The sequence below is a fragment of the Nematolebias whitei genome, chromosome 1 (genome assembly GCF_014905685.2).
Source record: "Nematolebias whitei isolate Nwh7 chromosome 1, NemWhi1, whole genome shotgun sequence".
In the NCBI taxonomy this organism is placed as follows: domain Eukaryota; kingdom Metazoa; phylum Chordata; class Actinopteri; order Cyprinodontiformes; family Rivulidae; genus Nematolebias; species Nematolebias whitei.
This window is the reverse complement of record NC_056498.1, coordinates 54,564,963-54,587,401: the sequence shown is the minus strand read 5'-3', so window position 1 is coordinate 54,587,401 and position 22,439 is coordinate 54,564,963. Positions and strand designations below refer to the sequence as shown.

Here is a 22,439-nt window from a genome sequence, read left to right as displayed (position 1 = left end):
TCCAGCACCCTGTCGTCTGGTGGAAACAATTTTATCAATTGCGTTGAGGGACCAGCTGACCAAATCCATAATAATTTCCAATTCTGAAGATGTGTAAAGAGAGGCTCTTTAGAGAGGTTGACAGGCCAAGAGAGCAAAAAAGCAAGAGGGAGGGTAAGAGCAACGTCTTCATCGAAGGCGAAAGAGAGAAACATAACAAACTCATTTGTTGATCTCCACTTTATAACAACAGAAAGTTTCATTTAACTTCATCTTTGTCTTTGGTTTACTTCCAATCACTTTGGATTTTTTTTATATCCACATTATTTCCTATAATACAAATTAAACACACTTTAATGCCAGTGGAGTTCCATGTTGTTTTATTATAGTAAGGAGGTCTTAAATCAGGAAGTGGCCTCTTGAATCCTTTGAAGCTCTGCATAATTAATATCTGATTTATTGTACTTAAAGAAGATTTGATGGGTTTTTAAATTGCTACTGCAGCTTGTCACATTAGGAAGTTCAAGGGTTTTATTGCAACGTTAATGTGTGTGGGGTACAGTCCTCGTGATTATAGTCTGCCAATGTCAGAGCGCTCTGGGTGGATTTCTTTGGGTTTTTTTGTAAGAGGCAGGGTCACTGATATGTATTTGAACTGTGTAGCAAAATGACTGAAACAAATGTGATTCACTGCGTAAGATTATATAATGTGATCCCTTTCTAAACTGTATGAGAAACTATTGTTCTGTTGATGTGAAAGTTCACTTCATTTCAGCGCTTTAAACTGTATGTACACAAGTTTGGTACGTTTTGCTTATTGAGAGCTCGTTTTCAAGGTTTTTCCACACCAGAAAATGGAAGATTTGCATAAATTGATTTTATTTAAAGCTCAACACTTTGTTATAGAAATACTTAAAAAGATTGAAGGGATTATTCTACATCTTTGAAGAGAGGTTTCATTAATTTTTTTAGTCCTAATCAGTGCTTTACCTGCAGTGAAGTAGGGAGAAGTGAAGCGTTACAGTACCATCCAGAAGTAACGGAGCTGTCTGCTTTTATTGTGGGGGGGGGGGGGGGGCAGGATTTGGTAGGCAAGGCACTCGGTTTTCTCGGTTTTGTTGACAAGGTGGGGCGTCCTTGGATAATAGGGGAAACACTGCAATGTAGAGCTAAAACATGTCCATGCTTTATTTAATTTTTTTCAGATCTTCAAAGCCATCAGACTCCTTTAAGAAAAACTTGTATTAAGCTTGAAAAAATGGTTCTTGTGAGTTTATGAAGTCAACCTTTGTTATTTTATGAATGTATTCACTGAGAGATTGAGCATCTTTTTGTTTCTCCCATTTTACATTCAGAATGCCTCAGTTAAAACAAAACACGCACACACACAAATACTGTTTTTATAATGATTTATTTTTTCAATGAACATTTCCAGTTTCCTTCTGGTCAGCAAGCTGCAAATGCCAAAGTCATCAAAACGGATTTAGTCACTTTTTTCATTAGTAGCATTAGCAATTTTTTTGGTCTTTAGAATATTATTTCTCCTCCCTTTGGATACTCTTCCACAAACGTATTGTTCATCTGGATCATTTGGTAAAATCTCCATTCTTCAAATAAAACAAGTCATAGATTCAGATCTGATTTTTATTCTGTTTGAAGGAAAATATCCATCTTTTCATCCATTTTCTTTCTCTGCTGGTTCCTGTTCAGAGTTGTGGGAAGCTAGTGCTCATCTTCTGTAACCATATGGGAAAGAGTTGAGGTACACCCTGGACAGGTTGCCAGTCCATCACAGAAACAAGCGAAACAAACAACCAGTCACAGTCTCCCTCATACCTAAAGAAAAAACTAAATTCACGTTCAAGTTACTTCCAAACTTAAAAGTTACTAAACCTCTGCAATGCAGATTAAACTAGGTTCAACTAGAAGCACTTGGAGAGCACATACCTCCACCAAGACCCATACTGTCAAACCAACTCTACCAATAGCATAATCTCCTTGGCGGTGGTAATAATGTGATCAAGATAGCAAATGTAAATGGCACGCCTTGTTCTTTTTTAAATTTTAGTCAGCTGGGTTGTATTAGTTTTAAGTCAGTTTATCACTGGGCTTCAGACTAGTTGGCAAACTACTTTTGAGAAGGGACTCTACAAAGTCTTCTGAAACATTAGCAAAATGTTTCTACTTGCGTGAGTTGTGGAGGCGTGCAAGCTTTTTGATTGAGTTTAGAGCTTGTTCGAAAATTAAATGGAACAAATTGTCCTTTTCGGAGTCCTTGCTAATGTCTCCAACCTGTCCCAAACCCTTCTCTATTTTGTTGTGTCGTCTCCAGTCAGTCACAAGAGTGCCGGAGCTGTATTCTGACACCTGAAGGAGAGCTCTCCTCTGATAGAAAACATGTCCATGTCTTAAAAACTACACAGATGATCAATAATAACTGAAAAACCAGTCCTAATGTTTAATTCATTCATACCCATCTGCTCACTACAGACTCAGGTTCGGGCTGCTGTTTAATATACTGCATTATTAGTGTTTAGCATATATCTTAGATTTTTTTTTTTTTAGTATATTGTTTAGCATATGTCTTAGTGTATAAGATCAAATCCTTATATAGGGTTTCTTTTTATACTTTATATTTTTGCTATTTTAGGGTGTAAATGGACCTTGAGTACACAATTTTGTTCCACCTCATGTACCACATGTGATGCGATTGACAATAAACTTGAACTTGAACAAATCTTCCTATCATCTTTCAAAGGTGTACTAAATGAAAATGTGGCTGGCTACCAAGGTGGCTACAAAGCCAGCCAATGTGGGTGGAGGTGGGCACTGAAATCCTGTGCACCTTCTAAAATACAGTTTTACAAGCTGTGCACATGACAATAAGTTATGATTTTTAATTTATTTATTGCCGTCCACATGGCTTCCTGATCGCTTGGCTACTAGCAAATCTAGCAACTTTAAAACTGGATTACTTTCAGCAACTTCTTTATGGTATGTTGTTCTCTAATATCTCTAATAATCTAATACCTGCTGGCGACTCAGAATTGTGAGAAATTCACAAGAACTTTCAGTCGCAGGCTCACTGAACTGAGTGTTTGTATTCATCCAATTTGATTCTACTAGAGATTAAAGATGTTAAAGATGGACATTGTTTCTGTTGTTTGTTTGGGGCTGTTTTGTGACTTCTCTTGAATTTTAAATTAGAGCATGCCGTGTTTTTATGGCTGCTTTCTGTCTACTTAAGTTTGCAGATAGAAATGAGCTTTTCAGTGTTTCTGGAACAGCTTATTATGTGTATTGTCCCTGTTAAATAAACATGAAAGCTGTTAGATTCTATTGGAATTACCTCCACTTAGTCTTTGATTTAAAGTGCTCTTTTTAAAATTGTGTCAGAGTGCTCAGCAGGACAAGGGGCAAAAGTACAGAGAAGAATGGCCTCATTAAATTATACGTAAAGCAGCTATCTCAAGTGTGGCGACACATCTGCAGCAGGTCCTCTTAATAGCTCTATATTTCATTTAGGAAAACTCCCTGTCAAGTCTGACATGATGTATGACAATGTCTCTTTCACCCCAACCTTGTCCCTCTTATGCTCTCATCTTTACTAATGTCTTCTCTTTCTGTCCTCCCTCTTTTCCTCTGTGCAGTTTGACAAAGCATATGCCTACAGCATCCGCCACATGTTTGGCAAAGAAGGCAAGCGAGCAGACTACACACCTTACAGCTGCATGAAGGTGATTTTATCAAACCCACCCGGTCCAGGCGACTTTCATGGTAAGCAGACAGCTACAGAAAGACGCAGTTCATCTGTTTTAATCAAGCTTTTAATTTGAAGTATTGGCTTGGAAATGGTGACAGAAATGACTCCGGATCAAATTTTCTGCTGTAGACTTTTCTATCTTTGAGTTTCTTTCCATCTATCTGATTTAATGCTGTGTTAACAGTGGATTTGCATATATCTTTATTTTAATAACATTTTTAATAATTTTAGGATGCCCATTCCGCCACAGTGAGCCAGAGCTGCTGAAGCAGAAGCTTCAGGTGTATAAAGTGTCTCCCAGTGGAGTCAGTCAGGTGGGTTCCTTTGCTGTCTATGGCCACACTGAACGTAATTATCTGCTTCTGACCGGGGAAATCATGCGATGCATCACTTTTGCTTTTCCCAAACATCAAAGAAGTAGCTGAGCAGGTTGAAAAATTGTGTCTTTAAATAATTTTTTTTATGTTCTATGTTGCCTAAGGTCCTTCTAGGGATGTGCATTACAAATAACCCAGGCTATAAATGTTAGAGTATGATATATGTTAATGCTAAGCACTTGTCCCTACATGAATAATCAATAAATTATATCAGATGTTTTGTTTAAAGGCTAATAAAGTTTGTAACTAAAAGAAATTGCTGGTTAAGCCGAGCTTTAAGGGAACATACTGTATCTGGGTGTAATTGTCTGATTCTTTCAAATGTAACTAATACCAGGCGTCTACTCATTTAGAACAAACTGAGTGATGAAGGCAGAGGAAGCAAGACTGTTGTAAGATTGCTCTAATCAAGAGAACAAAAATGCTGTAATTACTAACTGAAAATAAAAACTTAAGTATCGGTTAAGTGAAATTAAAGGAACTTTTGAACATTTTTTATGATTATTATTGGCATTAGCCAAATTGAAATTATTTGTCAATGCTGATTAATATCAATTTTGTTACATCTGTAGGAAAAACAGCTGGTTGGTCTTATAATCAGCTTTACAGATTTATACGGTCGATTCTTTTAAAACTGAAGTTGCTGTTTCCATACCCTGCTTTGTGCAAAAATAAATATAACACGTTTGAAACAAGCTGTCACTGGATTAGCGTATTTTCCGGACTATCAGTCGCTCCAGAGTATAGGTTGCATAAGTCCAAAAAAACGCCTCATGAAGAGGAAAAAATAATATATAAGTTGCTTCGGAGTACAAGTTGCATTTATTTAGAAGTGTATTTCACAAAGTGCAAGAACAGACATTTAATCTAAAATAACACAGAGAACATACCAGTGATCCTGAACAGGCTTAATTAACATAACAAGCCAACGAGTCCGACAAGCAAGTTACCGGTAAATTCACCAATCTCATTCCACATCACTGAATCCATTGAATTCTTTATCCTCTGTGTCGCTTCTGAACAGCTCTGCCTTTTGGGGGCATTTTACTTGTGTTTTTTTCTCAGTTGTCTCTTAAGTGAATGTTTGGGGGTTAGCGGTAGAGGAATAAAATATTGTTGTCAAAATCCTAGAGGGCCCTTTTGAGGCTGCAAATGGTAATGTTTACTCTTTGGTTTATGTCAGTATGAATGAACATTTAATGCGTCAGTCAAAAATTGCATCATGAATAGGGAAAAAGTGTAAATAAGTCGCTTTGGACTATAAGTCACAGAACTGGCCAAACTTTTTTAAAAAAGTGACTTGTAGTCCAGAAAATATGGTAGTTTTGAACATGGAAACTTTAGTTTGTACACTATGAAATAGGGCTGGACAATAATTCCATAACGATATGTCGCAATATACTTTTGTTCAATAACGGTGATATGAGTTTTAAGCACATTTTTGATATTTCGATATAATTACAGCGTTTCACTGACACATTTCTTTTTCTGTTCGGGTTGAAGCGGCCGCTTCAGTTTCAACCCGGACAGAATAAGGTGCGACACAACTACGTAAGTGCGTGGTGACGTAGATGTTACGCAGAGCTCGAGTCCAGAAGGTGTTAGCGGTTGCAGGCTAGGCTAATCTCCGATGCATGTTAAGTATTGCTTCAAAATAAGTGCCCATGACCATCAGAATGTGACTGAACAAGCTTTCACAAGCGAAGAGAAAACAGACGACGTAACTGATAAGAGAGGAAAGACTAATTCAGCGGTGTGGAAGTGGTTCAGCTAGTTAAGATCCGATAAACCACAGGTTTCAGTCAGTGTGCTGCAAAATGTGCCGGAGAGTCGTTCCAGCTAGCGGTGGGAACACATCTAACTTGTTCCACTCGATAGAAAATGCTGAGAGTCACAAGATGAAGCACAATAAAAGTTTGAGCCAACGTGTCCCTGAAACACCCCCAGCTGTATCAGAAGAGAAACCCGTGCAGCAAACTGTTATGTTGTTGTTTAAAGGTAAAACCATTAATATTGACAAAGTTGAGAGTTTTCTGTTTATTTGACGGTGATTTAAAATTTATTTGAAAGCTAAATACAAATAAAAGGTGAACATTAATTTATTTGTAAAGTTTGTACAGTTTTTCTGAGGCTTTTATATTGTTTATATAGATATCATATATAGTTATTGACCAAAATTAAGAAATGTATTGTGATAAAAGTTTTGGCCATATCGTCCAGCCCTACTATGAAAGGACGAAAATATACTTGTGGTCGATATAATTTAGAATAATAGAAAGCCCAATGATACTCATTGAATTTGTCTTTTAAGCAGAATAAACATCTAAACAGAGAAATAGTTTTAAAATAATTTAATGACACTGTTTGATGAAACTAGATGACGATACATTTAATAGGTCAGAAACACTGTATGTCTTTAAAAGCCTCAGCAAGTCATGAAGTTTAATCAAAAGATATTTTTTTCTTTGAATGTCTAAATAAAAAATTTTAGACAACAGTATGAAACAGTCGTTTTACTTTGGCTCCATGGTGGTTCTTTGTATTTCCGTTAGTTCTGAACTATAAAAATAGACGATACATAATAGCATCACCTAATTCCTGGAGTATCTTTTACATGTTTCTGTATTCCCACTGGAATACTAGAACAGGGATGTCAAACTCAGTTACGCAGGAGGCCATAATTAAAACCTTAGTCTTCATCTGGGATTAGTTTCAGTCAATATCTATTAGAAAATATGTAAATGGACCTTTTTCAAATGTAATCATATATGAGTCTCAAATTATTTATGTGGAAATTTAAATAACTTTTTTCTAAGACATATTAGACAGAATTTAAAACACTTTACTTGTTGATAATAAAAAAAATCAAGTTTATAAAAAACTTTAATTAGCAGTTTTACCATCGACTAAGTTCTTAGTAATATATTTGAAAATAATGCATCAAACTAGCTTAAAAAAATCTTCCTCACTAGAAATCTGAATATTCAGCTGTTAATGTTCCATTTTGAAATAAAAGAAAATACAGAAACAAAAATAAATTGTACAGTAAAGCAAAAGCTCTGTTGCTCTGGTGCACATGATATCAAATCAGATACCTGACATCTTTTCTTGGCTGTAAGTTCAGCAAGAGTTTAATTTTGTTGTTGTTGCTCTTTCCACGTAGAACTTCTGATTTTCTCATCTTCAAAGTTGACTAATTTCCATAACAAATTTGGACAAAGTATGCTTAGTTTTTAAATATATTGAGAAACGATACAAACTTTGTCTGTCTCAGGTTGGTGGTCTAGTTTTAGTTCATTTAATGTTTTATCTGGCAAGACAACCCAAACTGTAACAAAGGCCGTATCTGGCTGTACAGGTTGGAACATGCTCTAATATAAATAATCAACAAATCTTAATAACACATTAATTTATCTGACTATTTATGTGAATTAAATTGGATGTTAAGCTGTCAGTACAGCTCTCTTTTTATAAATCTGCTGTGTGTAATATTACAAACGCTCTTCTTTTTACACTAAATAAAAGAACAACTGGAATATCTGGCAGAGACCGTGCAGAGCTCATTACCCATCTATCACCAGCCTCAGAGTTGAGCATGCTGGTGGCAATATTACGCTGGAGGCAGCCATGCAGGGTTCTTGGAAAATATGAAGGAAACAAACGCAGGCCGAGGCACAAATTTGGATTTTTATTTTTTTTCCCAGTAGGTCGTTCACCTTGAAGTTTCAGCCACATTTTGACATCAATTATACTTACTTGTAGAAATGTACAAGAGTAGATATGGACACCTGGTTATGTAATTGGACTGAAAAATTGTGTTTTTTTTAACATCGTGTGTGGAGTGTTTTTCCACTGTTAACAAAGAAGAGCAGTGTCTACAGAGGGATGTTGGTCATAGCCTGTGCAGTTTACCTCCATGCATTATAGAAAAAGGATGCTTTTATTACTTTTTGCACCATTTCTGCAAAGGATGGATTCACAAAAGCTTTTATGATATATTAAGCATGTGTGCCCTTGACCAAAATCAAATTAAAACGACTGAAATGAAGGTCTGCGATTTTTCTGACTGCATTCTCTGCAAATGGACTGCGTCAGTGTTTAATGTGCAACTGCTGAACCTTTTTAGTGTCGCTTGCCTTTTTATTTTGCAGATCATGGAGCTGGTCAAAGGGATGCACTACCAGCTGGCGTGCCAGAAGTACTTTGAGCTGACACACCATGTAAGTACAGATTTTATTTGATCTGGAGCACATTAACTGCAGACGTGTGAGTTGCAGGCACAGTTTACGTCTCGTGCGCGAAGGCTCAGGAGAGACCCAGAACTGTCATCACATCCGTCATTAGCTGGCTGTCTTTGCCACTTAATTTTTATAGGTTTATTATGGGTTTCCACCCCATTTTGTCCCCTGTGGATACTTGGATAATTTAATCTGTTTTACTTTGGATGTCTGAGTCATCCTCCCAAAATTAGCACGAGTTTAAACTCACAACAGATCATCTTAAGCCTGCAGATTCAGGCCTTTCAGGTCAACATGACACATGCACATATTAAAGAGATCATTTTTAGCACTTTTGGTCTATGAGCGCTTTTTAAAATATTCTTTGGTCATGTTTACTCAGAATGATGCCAAGTGTCTGCTTAAACTTTAAAAATTGTTCTGATCTGTTTAATATTTTACTTTTAGTAAATGTAATAGTGCAATATATGATATTTTAAAGAAGTAACATTGACTGTGCTCACATAATCGTGCATAAATGTAGGAGATAAGTTGTTTTAGTAGAAATGAACTCTGAACCTCGAACGAATATTAAAACAGTAAAACAAAACAGTTTAATCTGATTTTGTAAGCTGTGGCAACAAAACTCCTCTGCGAGCTCTGGATTGAACAAGAGTAGATTTGATTTGTAACAAAATAAATGTGCTTTTGTTGCCTGGCAAAGTCAAGAAAAATGAACTAGTTTGTAAAGATGGAACAAATTCAGGTCTGCTGTATTTTATACACAATTAGAATATTTTTAATATAAAAATTTAAGGCCAAATGCTGCACTTCTTTAGTGGCTTTTTGCTCATTTTAACTAAAAAAAATTATCATTTCCTGCGAAAATGCAGTGTGAATGCTTATTGCTTAATGCTGCTGAAGAAGCTGAAACTAAGCTGTAAATTTTAAATCTCTGAAATACTTGTTTAATATCAACAGTTGAAAATGTAATCAAAAATAGTTGAATAATTTGCGGAAGCACTAGCAAACAGCAAGAAAAGGCTAGCTAAGACTCCGTAGCAAAACGCTAGTAAACAAAGTCTTTTTATTTATTTATTTTTTGCTTTTAAGACACGGTGAAAACACAACAAAACAAGAACACAGAACAAAATTCCCTCCCACACCGGACCAGTCCATGCACTACACAGGCATTGACACGTTCTCAACAAATGACACAAAAGGCTGCCAAGTGTCCCAAAAACTTTTGGCAGACCCTTCAGGGTGTATCTTATTTTTTCCAAATGGATATGGTACATCACCTCCCTTATCTAACGTACATATGCTGGTGGTGGTGGGTCCTTCCAGGTGCACAAAATTAGCCTCCTGGCCAGAAAAGAGCCAAAGGTAATTACATCCTTCTCGCATTTGATGAAGGACGTATCCACAGGGACCACCACAAACAGTGAGATGAATGATGATGGGTGTACAGTTTTGCCACATACTCCAAAGAAGGTGTCAAAAATTGATTGCCAAAATAACTGCAGTTTGGGACAGACAAAACGCAAGTTAAAAAAAACTAGCTAAGTCACACAAGTAGCAAAATGCTTGCAAATTGCAAAAAAAAAAAAAAAAAAAGCTAGTTTAGAGTCAAAAGAACCAAAAAGCAAGCAAAAATGCAAGAAAAGGCTAGCTTAGAGTCAGAAGTAGCAATATGCTAGCAAATACCTGTCACCAGAAAAATCTAGCTAAGAGTCAAAAGTAACTAAACATTAACAAAAAACAGAAAATGGTCGCTTAGAACCAAATATAGCAAAACGTTAGCAAATGAGCATTAAATAACTAGATTAGTGCTTGAATTAGCGAAACTAGTAGAAAAGGCCAGAAAAGCTAATTTAGAGGCAGAAGAATCCAAATGTTGACAAAAAGCAAAAACATGCTAGCTAAGAGCCAGAAGTAGCGACCCGCTAGCAAAAAAAGCAGAAGAGAACTAGTTTAGTTTCAGAAGTAAAAATAGTAGGAAAAAGTAGTGAAACTGTGGTAAATCCAGTTTAACACAGTTTAATTTAACCTTCAAATCTATAGAGATCATTGTTGATCCAGGAGGTGTCTTGCTGTGAAGTTTGAGATTCATCTGTGAAAGGATTCCCAATTTAGAGCTGTTTAAAGTAAGGAGTGACCTTTGACCTTTGACACATGACTTTTAAAATAATAGAAAAACATTTTGCCCAACAAGGTGCCATGCTGTGAACTTTGACTGTTCCATGTTACCAAATTATCAAATTATAGCCATATAAAGATGGAGGTGACCTTTGACCCAGTGACTTAAAATCATTAAGCACCATTGCTGACCCATGAGGTGTCCAGCTGTGAAGTTTGACATTCCTGCATCACACGGAGGCAGAGTTAGAGCTTGGACATAAAATTCAGTGTGTGTTTGGTAGTTACTGAATTTTTATTTTGTCTTCAGTATGTGTTGACGCTTGAGTCACTCACAGCTACTAACACACCAAATTCTAGCTTATATTATCTAAAAATAAATTGGTTGAAGCTGAAAGAACCATAACAGAGCATAGAAAACTGACATTAGTGAAATAGTTTGGGGCAGGGGGCAAATAAGTGGAAAGAAGCTAGAAGAAGCCAAAATCAGCTAAAATAAGCACAGAAGTAGCTGAAAAACTGAGCAAAACGCTGAAATGAGCAGACGGTGGCATAAAGGGCACATGTTTGCTGAACTAAAGAAAAAGAAGTCAAAATGATCACGAAATGTTCAAACTAGCCAGATAAACAGCTGAATATTTCAAAAAGTTTAAAAAGTATCACTACTAAAAGTCATAACACCGATGTCATGAACAAGCTGAATGTTTTGATGCTTAAATTGCTGAAATACCCTAAAAACGTAAATAAATATAAGCACGGTGGCTCAGCTGGTTGAGCGGTTGCCTCTCAGCGAGAAGGTCACCGGATCAAATCCTGGCTGGGGGTCTTCCTGGGTGGGGTTTGCATGTTCTCACGTGGGTTTTCTCCGGGTACTCCAGTTTCCTCCCACATACCAAACACATGCATGTTAGGCTGATTGGTAACTCTAAATTGTTCCTAGGTGTGAGTGAGAGAGTGAATGGTTGTCTCGTTTGTCACTATGTGTCCCTGTGATGGACTGGAGACCTGTCCAGGGTATCCCCCACATCTTGCACAGTGACTGCTGGATATGGACACCAGTGACCCCCGTGACCCCCGTGACCCGAAAAGGAAGAAGCGGGTAAAGATGATTGATGGATGGATCACAATAGTGTGAATACTTAATCAACTTTCACACATTAATAATAAAGAGAAACAGAAAAACAGCCTCACTTTCATTTACTCCACGCAGGCAAGCAGTTAAAAAAATCTGAATAATCTGATTTGCAGTCATCTGTAAAATGAATTTGTGTGCCTCACAGTAAAATGTACGCACATCAAATTCTTGTTTTTTTTACCCTAACAATAGTGAGAAAAAGCAATTTAACCTTTTATACTATTAAGTTTGCAAGTGTAAATTTCAAGAAAAAAAGCAACAACCATGCAGTTTCACTCACTGGAAGGCAAACTTGAATGTGTGCTGATACGTCTGTGAAAGTTTAGTTATTAAGAAATCCGTAAACCGTTCCTCACCGCGGCCATTGAAGGAGAGATTAAATGTTTTTTTGAGAGGTGACTTACGTTGAATCAGTCAATCCACCTGACGCATGTCTGACAACTGCTAATTATCCTCTCGTGACCTTCCTCTCCCGTGCTTTCTCTCTTTTTTTTTCTGAGCAGGTTGAGGACGCACCCTTCTCACTTAGTCACCCCAATCAGTACTTTACAGAGAGCCAGAAGGTTTTCGGAGGAGGCAAGGACATAAAGCGAGACGTCGACGCTCCTCAAAGGTCTCAGGAGAACTCTGCCACCAAAGCGTCCTCTGCATCTCAAGAGACGGCAGCGAACGCTAATGAACAGGTGGCTGAGATGCCTGAAAACCTGGAGTTTGTCTTTAAAGATGATTGATTTCTGTTTTAATACTCGTGAGAATAAATGTTGAAGAGTTGGGGCTGGTTCATATTCTGACAAAATGATATAAACTGTATGTGATATATCAAAAATAAAGTACAAAAAAAATCAACTCTTGAGTATTATTTTGTGAACGCTGAGTCAGCATTCCTATTGTTTTCCTGTTGATAGTTTCTTTTAATCGGACTACTTTTATTTTAACCATTCATACATGAAAGTTTGACTCGATTGGAAATAATGTGTCATGACCATAAATATGTGTACTTTTTATACTTTTTGATATATTCAACTTTGTTGGTATAAATTTTACCCATTGTAATACATGGAGCTCTTTTCCCATCATCATAAATAAATATACTTCAAAATACTTGCACTATTTTTGAGTTCTTGTGCTCCTTTTAGCATCTTGCTAATTTTAGATTTTGCCTTGCTAATTGTAGCTTTTAGTTGCCGTTTGTTACGTTCAGCCTTTAGCTAGTAGTTTGCTAATTGTAGTTTTTAATGTATTGATTAACATTTAGGTTTTAGCTGCTTTGTTCAATTTAGCTTTTAGTTAGTTTCATTTAGCGTCTTGCTATGGTTTTGCTGCATTTATCTTAACCACTTGTGATACATTTACCTGTCAGCTTTTGTTGTGCTCATTTTTACTTTAAGCTGATTTAAGCTTATTTATTTATTTTATTTTTTTTGCTTGTTTTAGTTACAATTCATTCTTCACAAATTTTAGTGAAGTTATTTAACACTCGAACAGTGTTTTTGCAGTGAATGCAGCTTTTCTAGTTAATCTAATAATGTTCAGTCAGGTCCTTTGGGCGGTTTCTTTTTTTGCTGTGACGTTTCACACCTTCATCCAAAGGACTTCCTCAGGCTGAGAAGCCACCGAACAAAACTGATTCCCACACACGGCATACTCCATGTTGCAAAAAAAACAAAACAGTTTGCTGGTGCTAAGACGGCCTCTGGTGCCCACCCTCTCCCTCGTCAACTCTACTAAGACAGTCATGCCAAGGTGGTTCAAAACACCAAAGTTCATGCTCAATATCCAGGTATAAAATCCAACAATGTTCAATCAGATCATGTGGATGGTTTCTTTTTTTTTTTTTTCTGAAACGTTTTGTCCTTCATCCAAAGGACTTCATCAATCAAAGAAGCCACCAAACAAAACTGATTCCCACAAACTGCATACTCCAGCATGACTGGGAATCAGTTTGGTGGCTTCTCGGTTTGAGGAAGTACTTTGGATGAAGGACGAAACGTCTCAGCAAAAAAAGAAACCATCCAGATGACCTGACTGAACATTGTTGGATTTTATACCTGGATAATTAAGCATGAACTATGGTCTTTTCTTGTTAAATGTTGAATCCACAGCGATCATCGTTTTACTTTTATGTTTGTTGTTTAGTTTGTATTTATTTGTTTAATGTGGTTTGTTCTATGACAGCCTGTGTTGGCCAGGGGTGTTGAGCAGAACATCTCCCTTCTGTCTCAGAAACAGGGTTTTTGAAGCTGCTGGCAACGGCGTAGATGAATGGTGACAGGAGGATGGATGAAAACATAAACTGTCCTACAGTTGTATTACTCCGCCTTGGAATATTGCCTCATGGTGCACAATGCAATTTATTCAAAGCATGCATGGTCAAGAGATACTTCCACTTCTCTCTTGTGCTTGCCTACTTAATAACTTGCAAATAAATATATAAATAAAAAAGTAGTTGCCTAAAATTTGAAAAACCTTTGCAGTGCTGGTATACAGTGACAGACTACTCCTCTAATTTTGTCTTTGGAATAGCCACAATGCAATCACCTTTCTTTATTTTAATTTTGCCAACTTTAGATCCAATTATATCTAAATGTCCTAGACTTTTTTTATAATGTGGATGGCAATGCTTTGCCTCTGTGTTTCTCAACACTGAATCTAAAAACTTCTATAATCGTATTTTCTCAGAGGTGAATTATTGGTAATAAGATGACAATAAACTTTAAATTCAGTGTTGCCAACGATGCTAAAAAAAAAGCACATTTGGTCCATGTTGCACCAGCACTGGAGCATCAGAGCGGCTCATATCTGGAATTAGATCCAGCCCTGGTGCTTGACATGAGAAGGATTTATTCAGTATAATAAGGCGACTGGATAACAGTCTGCAGGAAGGCTGCTGTCAGCAAGGGACCCCTGATGTACAATATTTGGCAGAGCATGACTACATTTGACACAGCTGGCCTCTTTGTGAGACTTTAAAACCTTCGGCAGAAGATGAAAAATCATTAATCATGAACTTGGTGGTATAAGTTGTCTGATTTGTGCTTTGCCTGTGTACATTACATGGATCAGAGGTGTTGGGAAGATGGTAGAGGTAGATGGTGGACAGCTTCTTTATAATTGGGCATAGCGAAACACCTGCCTGGTTCAAATGTATAAATCTGAACTTTTTTTTAAATGTAGCAACAATATCATATTCACATGTGTGTGGGTGTCCATGCCTCAAAACCAAAAAGAAAAACAAACTTAAATTTTGTTTGTGTGATTTATGTCGTTTTTTGTTTTTTTTTGTCTGTTTTTTTTTACAGTTTTGCTCCAGAATACTTTGTTGGTGACCTCAGAGTACAAAGAATTGTGTGGCCTTCGTGCATTTTAATGTTTATGTCTGTGTTTGCATTCTCTGTTGGCAAAATATCTCATTCAACATGGGACAAATTTTAATAAACTCAAAGTTTTCACAGGATTTCTGTCTACAACTGACTTAACAGTTAACCCAATTACATAAAATCAACCTTAGTAAACACAAACACGTCTGTAATTAAGTCAGTTTTTTGGGTATTAAGCTCAAATTTGGGGTGATGTTAGGTGAGCGTCATTTCCAACACATAATCTGAGTACTACCAGATTACAGGAGAGCTTGTAATTTTGCTTGCGATTTGTCCTTTTTTTAAAAAAAAATTAAGATTAGACCAAAATAGCTCCATCATTCTACAACAAATCTCTAGCATGAAAGGAAGTGGGCCATACAGAGTTCCTTGAGGAATACCAGCCATTGAATTTAATGGTCGTAATTGCAAATATTAGCATAAACACTAGAGAAATAATACTTCAAGTCCTATGTGTGGCTGCATTTACACTGCTGAAAATAAAAACGGAACCCCTCCCATTGTGTGAGTTCTGCTCTGATGACATTTGTTGGAAAAAAAGTATCTCTTAAGCTTGAATTTAGTTGGTAAACGTTCTGAGATGAGAAAGTGAGGCAACATGAATCAAAAGGTTATGCACAATGTTTCTGTTTGTATTCATCCTAACATAATTTCACCCAGAGCAGACTAAATGTGATGTAATGAGAGCTGTGCTTTACCAGAGGCAGCTTTGGTTCTTTCTGGGATTTGTGTGCATTTCACTTTTTTATTTTTAGAAGTTCTATAGTGTCCAATAATGCACAGTTTGGCTGCACGTTTCACCCTTTAGCTGTGTAAAAATTAGCATAGAGTGTTTGATAACAGTCTCATTCCTTTCGAAGAGCTCAAAGGTTTGTAGCTCTGGGGAAATGTTTGCTTTCAAATGAGATTTACCAGAGTATTTTAGGTCCTTTCTTTCTTAATTTTGTTTCTTTGCCAAATTGAATGTTTGGCAATCAAGCTATTCATCTTTATTGCTCTGCCAGGGGAAAAAAATCAAAACAAAACTATTTGTTTCAAGGTAAAACAGTTCTGAGCAGATCTGAAGACAAGCCTAATGAAGTTTAAGTTACCATAGTAACAGCATTTCTTTTAGTCAGATATAGTCTGTGTAATTCTCATAAAGTGCTTGGAGTTTTTGCTTTATATTTGTGATACATATATTGGAATAAAAGCATCACAATATTAAAACTATCAAAATTTAAATACCAGTTCATCCTCGTGATAGTGTCACGTAATAGAACATAAACGCTAAAAATTATTTCCAGCATGACCAGAAACAAAGAAATATGTAAATGAATTAAAGAAATTGCATTTTCTGTCTAATTCTAGTTTTATTGCTGAGTTTTGAATGACCGCTCAAATCTGATGAAGAAAGAACGTTAACTGAAATTATGAAGTCAAAAAGAGCATGAACACAACGTCAAGCCAAACGTAGCAAAACAAGCTAATAATTATACTTTGTAGCCAAAATACGAAATGTAGCTGAAAACTAAATTTAGTAAAACTGAAGCTGATATGTTAAATTGGAAAGATTGTAGCTATAACCTAAAATGAGCAAAATCATAAGCTTTTTTCTTCTTTCGGCTGCTCCCTTTTTCAGGGGTTGCCACAACTCACATGGAGACATGGTAATTATTTTTATGCCGGATTCCCTTCTTGATGCAACCGCAGACCACCGAGCTACTACAGCCCTCTTTGTGGAGCAGAGAGCTGCCATCTAGGGCACCCAGGGGAGCAAGTGGTGGGGGTTTAGGGCCTTGCTCAAGGGTCCAGAATGGGGCAAATGAGGGTGGAGCACGATGTGGGGATCACCTTTCCTGCCCACATGTTGATGTTGATGCATTCTGGTTGGCCTTGTCGCTGTTTTAATTGCTCTATAAATAAAATGGTATGGTATGATATGTTGGTCTGGGAAGTTGAACTGGCAACCTTCCAATTGTAGGCCCACCTTTAACACCTGTGCCACCACTCCCCCTAAAATCAAACCATAACTAAAAACTAGAATAAAAAAAAACAGTGGCTAAAAGCTGAATGTACTGAAACCATAAAAGCTAAAATGTAAAAAATGTTTGGTAAAATCAGACTTTTCAAAACTGTAGCTAACAGCTAAAATTAGTCAAAAGTGTAAGTTTGAGCTAAATGCAACAAAACAGCAGCTGAAAGCTAAATTTGGCTAACTGGCAGCGTGGCCATAAAATGTTTGTTAACAAAATATTTCATGAACAAGTGGCCAGATTTTCCAGCACCCCAGAATGTAATTATATAATTTAAATATACAAATAATTAACTTTTGTTGTCAACCTGATTTAAGATGGCTGCCACAGCTGACCAAACTTGGTGAACACAAAACTGACAATAACTCAGCCAGTTTTACAGATGTTGAGCTAAAATGTTGTGTGGTGGTAGCTAAGAGTCATTCCCAACACACTATTTCTTACCAAGCAACTATTTTTAATGTGAGTGTTCATATATTAATAATTGTTCGACCTTCCAGTTATAGTCAGTTTCTTTAGAAAAGTGACTGGAGGGGTAAAACTACATTTGCATGTTGTAAGTTAAGCGTATCAAAACTATTTTAACTAAAAACATGAATCCGTCAATAAATTTGAACATAGTTTTTCCATCCATCCATCCATCCATCCATCCATCCATCCATCCATCCATCCATCCATCTATCCATCGTGACCGAGGATGTTGTTTGCTCGACGTTATAGCAAAGGTGTGTCTCAGTTTAATTTTTCCTTAATAAAAGCACTTTAATGATCAAAACAGCTTCATTTCGCCTGGACAGTGCGGTGTCATCCATCCAACCATTTATCCAGCTCTCCAGCGTTCCTCCGCCTGCACCAGCTGAGTGAAGCGAACAGGCATGGGAGGACTCGTCGTTACAGTTCTTCGAAATTTAAAGCATCAGTCAAAAATTACGTTACGAATATGGAAAAAAAAAAAAAACATGTATAAGTCTTTTAGGCATATAAGTTGCAGGACTGACAAATCTATGCAAAGAACTGCTACTTATATGCCAGAAAATACGGAAATCTTATTACTCAACTTATGTGCCTTCTGAATTAATTTTTATGTAACAAAAATAAATAAATAAACGTATGCATTGTCTTTACTTTGGAAAGGTGAACCATAAAAGCTTTGTGGATGTCAATCACAGCTGGCAGGTGTTATCAAAGTGTCTGTACAGACTCACCTTTCTGTCTTGTTCCGTTGGTCTAAATCTGGAGATCCTCGAGTGTCCATTACTGTCTCCTGTTGACACTGTTAGGTATTGATCGTAACACCAGATGGAGGCATCCGTTACTCTCCCATCAGCATTTTGCTCAATTCTTGTGAAACCTGGCAGCTCCTGTTGTGATGCTGAGTGTGATATTTAGTCTCTTAGTTGTAAAAGAACAGTAGACTGTGTTGTCAGACAGTGTATTTACCATCAAGATATTTTCTCCCCCCAACACTAAATTAGCCCGGAGATGTGACAACCTTGTTGATTATAAAACCAGAGACAAACCCTGCAGCTGTATGTAAACTCCTGATCGTTCCCCGGGCGCTGTCTTATTAACCTGACAGATGTGCGATTCGGTGTTTGTGTGATTAACTTTGGTTACAAACTCTTCACTCTGCCTAAGCTTCACCTGCAGCCATGTTGTCACTTTGCGTTACACTTCATATTGAACAAAACATGTGAAAGTGGTAGCTGCTAAAAACATCCCAGCTGCTGCTTGGTTTGTTTGAAGCCACAGCAGCACACATGTTTTGACTAGAAGATGACTTGCGTCTTTTGTGTGTTTCCCTCGTTTGTGTGGATGTTGCAGATGCCTATGAACGTAAAAGAAAAAAAAAATCAGGTAAATTTTTAACACCACATACAGCCGTTCCCAACACTGGTCCTTGAGGAACACCATCCTGCATACTTTAGTTGTTTCCCTGCTCCATCACACCTGATTCAATGATTTAATTATTTCCTCATGTTCTGCAGAAGCCTGTTAATTACCCATTAATTAAAATCAGCTGTGTCAGAGCAGAGAAACAACTAAAACATGCAGGATGGTGTTCCTCAAGGACCATGGTTGGGAACCCCTGCATTAATAAGAAGAAACAACTGGAAAAAGATGATTTGAAACCAGAGGCGTTTCAGAATGAGCAATAGTGTACATATTTCAGATGAAATAGAAATAAAACTTGTTTCTTTTTGTTTTGTATAATAAAGGTAATTTAGACTGTAAATGGCTAAAAGAACATTTTTGAGGTGTGAACCATTGGCTGGCAAACTGAAAAAAAGGAAGCTTTTCTGCTGCATATGAGCTCGGAGATAAACAGTGTCTGTTTAAAACTCTAATCTGCAGGATGATGCTTATCAGTATAATCTGATGCAAATCACGCAATAATCCTCTGAGGTTAGACCGGCTTCTTTCTGTATTTGACTATAAGCTGCAGCTGTTGAGAAACAGTTGCACAGTTAGAATGCACAATGTTCTTCAATGACAAATAATAACTTTTTTGCAAGCTTTATTTTGATTTTTTTTAATGCATTAGTTCTAAATAATAACTGCATTTTAAGGTACATTTGTTTAGGGTGGTTTTTTTCACAGAAATAAAAGTCAAAACATTGGATTTTCTTAAATTTTCCGGTCAGTTTTTGACTTTTTTAGCTGTTTTATTTGTTTCTTTTTCAAATTCGTATTTCTACTCCATTAGTCCGAACAGTTACTCATTAGTAAAACCTTTTCCATCCTATTGTTTTATTCTTCACTTAGTTTAGATCACTTTGTTTTTAACAAACCTGAAGAAAAATAGGAAAAAATAGCAAATAATACACACTATTTATGAGAAAAACCAACAAAAGATCAATGTCATGTCCAAAATGAAGTAGAAAGAAGTATAAATTTATGAGGTCCTATAAAGCCTTGATTCATAACATTGTTAATCTGCTGATTATCTCATGCTGCTGTATTCATTCACAGCCATGTGTTCACCAGACTCATGTTCGAGCTGCTGTTGTTACGCCATTTTGTTTTACATTATTAGTGTTTAACGTACATCTTACATCCTTATTTACTCTTTCTTTTTATACTTTATATTTTGCTATTTTTGGGTGTAACTGGGACCCTGTGTACATGATTTCGTTCCACCTCATGCACCTCATGTGATGGAAATTTTCCCAGGACGTCCTTGTAAGAGATTAATAATCTCAATGGATTTCTTCCTGGTAAAATAAAGGTTTAATAATTAATAATAATAAAGACAATAAAGTTTACTTGAGCTTGAACTTATCCAACTGATCCAGCTTTTCCAAAAAAAAAAAAAAAAAAACTGATTCCGTTTGAGGAGTTTAAACTGATGCTCAGATTTAAAAACTTTACTCTGAGTTCAGCTTTTGACTAAATGTTCGCTGTTGCTCTTGGAAATAATAAAAAAAACAACCCTCACCTGCCTTTTCTAATATTTGAATGGAAATGGCTTCTGTCGCACATATAACAAAACAAATCTGAGGCAAACTGTGACACATCAGTGGGAAAGAGGGAAGGAAAACGTCTGGTTAATGGAGGGAGTGAAGAAGCAGAAGCTGTGGGGGGATGGTTGTAATGGCCCTGACAATCAAACCAGCTGAGGACCCATCCTTTTACCCTGCAGGGGGTGTTGGTGGAGCCAGAAAGGCTGGTGTTTGTTGATGCTTCTTGAGCTGACACAGGCTGAGTGGGCCGCAGATAAGAATCCAGAAGATGGTGAGTGTGAGGAGCCAGATATCACAGCAGTTCCCCACATTTCTTCTTGGACTTTGACAAATTGATGGGCCATAGCTCAGGATTTTACCAGACTGCCCCCGAGAGATTAATGGACACCAAAGAGTTTTCCAGCACATTATTTTCACAGTTGTTACATCTTAACTTCAACCAGATAAAAGGCTGTTAAAATGCATCGATTCTTACACCATCAGTTCTGAACATTGAGACGAACACGTGCGATAGTCAATCTTTGTTTTTTTATTTTCAGCCTAAAAGTTGCTGCCGGCGTCACAGGAGCGTTTGCTGCAATGATTTATGTTTTGTGACAAAAACAGACGTCCCTAAATGAAACATCCGTGTTTCGTTGCATGTGTCAGGGCTTCTAACTTTTGTACTTCGTGACACAGAAAATTCATCATAGTGAGAACAAACCAACCTTTGGGCCATTCAGGTCCACGCAAATGATTTTCTCCATTGAGTCCCACCTGCTGCTGAACATTTATTAAAAAATAAGTCATTTTCAAGAACGATCTGGAGGGGAAGAGCAGAGGGGGACATGAGAACAGACAAGCTCACCCCTTTTTCACTTTTGCGTGTGTTTGTTTTTTGTGGTTCATAGCTTCGGGGAGCGTAGATTTTCCACTACTCACGTGCATTTGTCATTTTTGCCGGGTCTCACTACAGATTCTGTTTTTACAAACCCTTTATTTGTCTGAAGCTTAGAACAGCAAGTGCTCTCACATGAGCATATTTTTTACTAATTTAAAGTATGTGAAAGACTTTAACAAGATTAACATTTAAAAACAATTAATTGTTTGCTTGAAAATATAATAAATGTGTGTCTCAGTTTATCGTTTGCTTAATAAATGCACTTTGATGGTCAAATCAGCTGTATTTCGAAACCTGATACGCGGAAGTAAATGAGCGCACGCGATGAGTCGCTGTGCAAATTTAACAATATAAAAGCTTAAAAACAATTGTTTGTTTGCTCGAAATTATAGTAAATGTGTGTCTCAGTCTAACGTTTGCTTAATAAATGCACTTTAATGGTCAAATCAGCTGAATTTCAGAAATAGTTTCGCTGCTCCGTGAACGCGCAGAGGGAGGAAAAAGGAAGAGGAACGCGACTCGTTTCTTTGAAATTTCACAAGAAAAGCACCTAAACAATTATTTATTTGCTCAAAATTATAGCAAAGGTGTGTCTCAGTTTAATGTTTACCTAAAAAATGCACTTTAATGGTCAACTTAACTGCATTTCGTCGGGGCGGTGCAGCTGGTTTGACGGTTCCAAGCAGCGAGCATAAGGAAGGTGGGGAGACTATGGCAAGCCGATTGAGTCATTAAAAGCTGGCGAAGATTCTTAGTCATCCAGGACATGGTAAATTCAAAAAAGTTCAAGAAAAAAAACAGTAAAGTATAAAGTATAATAAATAAAGTGCAGTTGTTTTTGTCTTGAACTTTTTTGAATTTGTCATTATAGTTACGTTTATCTATTGCATGATACAACGGCATGCCATACAGCTACTGCTACTACTCTGCTGTCATCAAATGGCTGAAAGTGGTACTGCTTAAATTTTTTTTTCAGTCAGAATGAATGAAAATGGTCATATCTCAGACAAAAATTGGTTTATAAATATGGGAAAAAAAATCCATCAATATGTTGCTTCGGCCTATAAGTCGCAGGGCATGTAAATTATGCAAC

At 36.9% G+C, this 22,439-nt stretch overlaps 1 protein-coding gene across 1 annotated transcript in view; it reads left to right on the top strand.

Moving 5' to 3' along the window:
- Positions 1-12,386, top strand: part of prim2 (DNA primase subunit 2) — a gene marked incomplete at its 5' end in the record, with an annotated part of 31,043 nt that extends 18,657 nt beyond the window's left edge. Inside the window, 4 exons of the mRNA XM_037693948.1 lie at positions 3,630-3,756; positions 3,974-4,056; positions 8,271-8,339; positions 12,114-12,386. Of these exons, the coding sequence (XP_037549876.1) occupies positions 3,630-3,756; positions 3,974-4,056; positions 8,271-8,339; positions 12,114-12,341 (507 nt within the window). The remainder of the gene's footprint in view (positions 1-3,629; positions 3,757-3,973; positions 4,057-8,270; positions 8,340-12,113) is intronic.
- Positions 12,387-22,439: the final 10,053 nt, after the last annotated feature.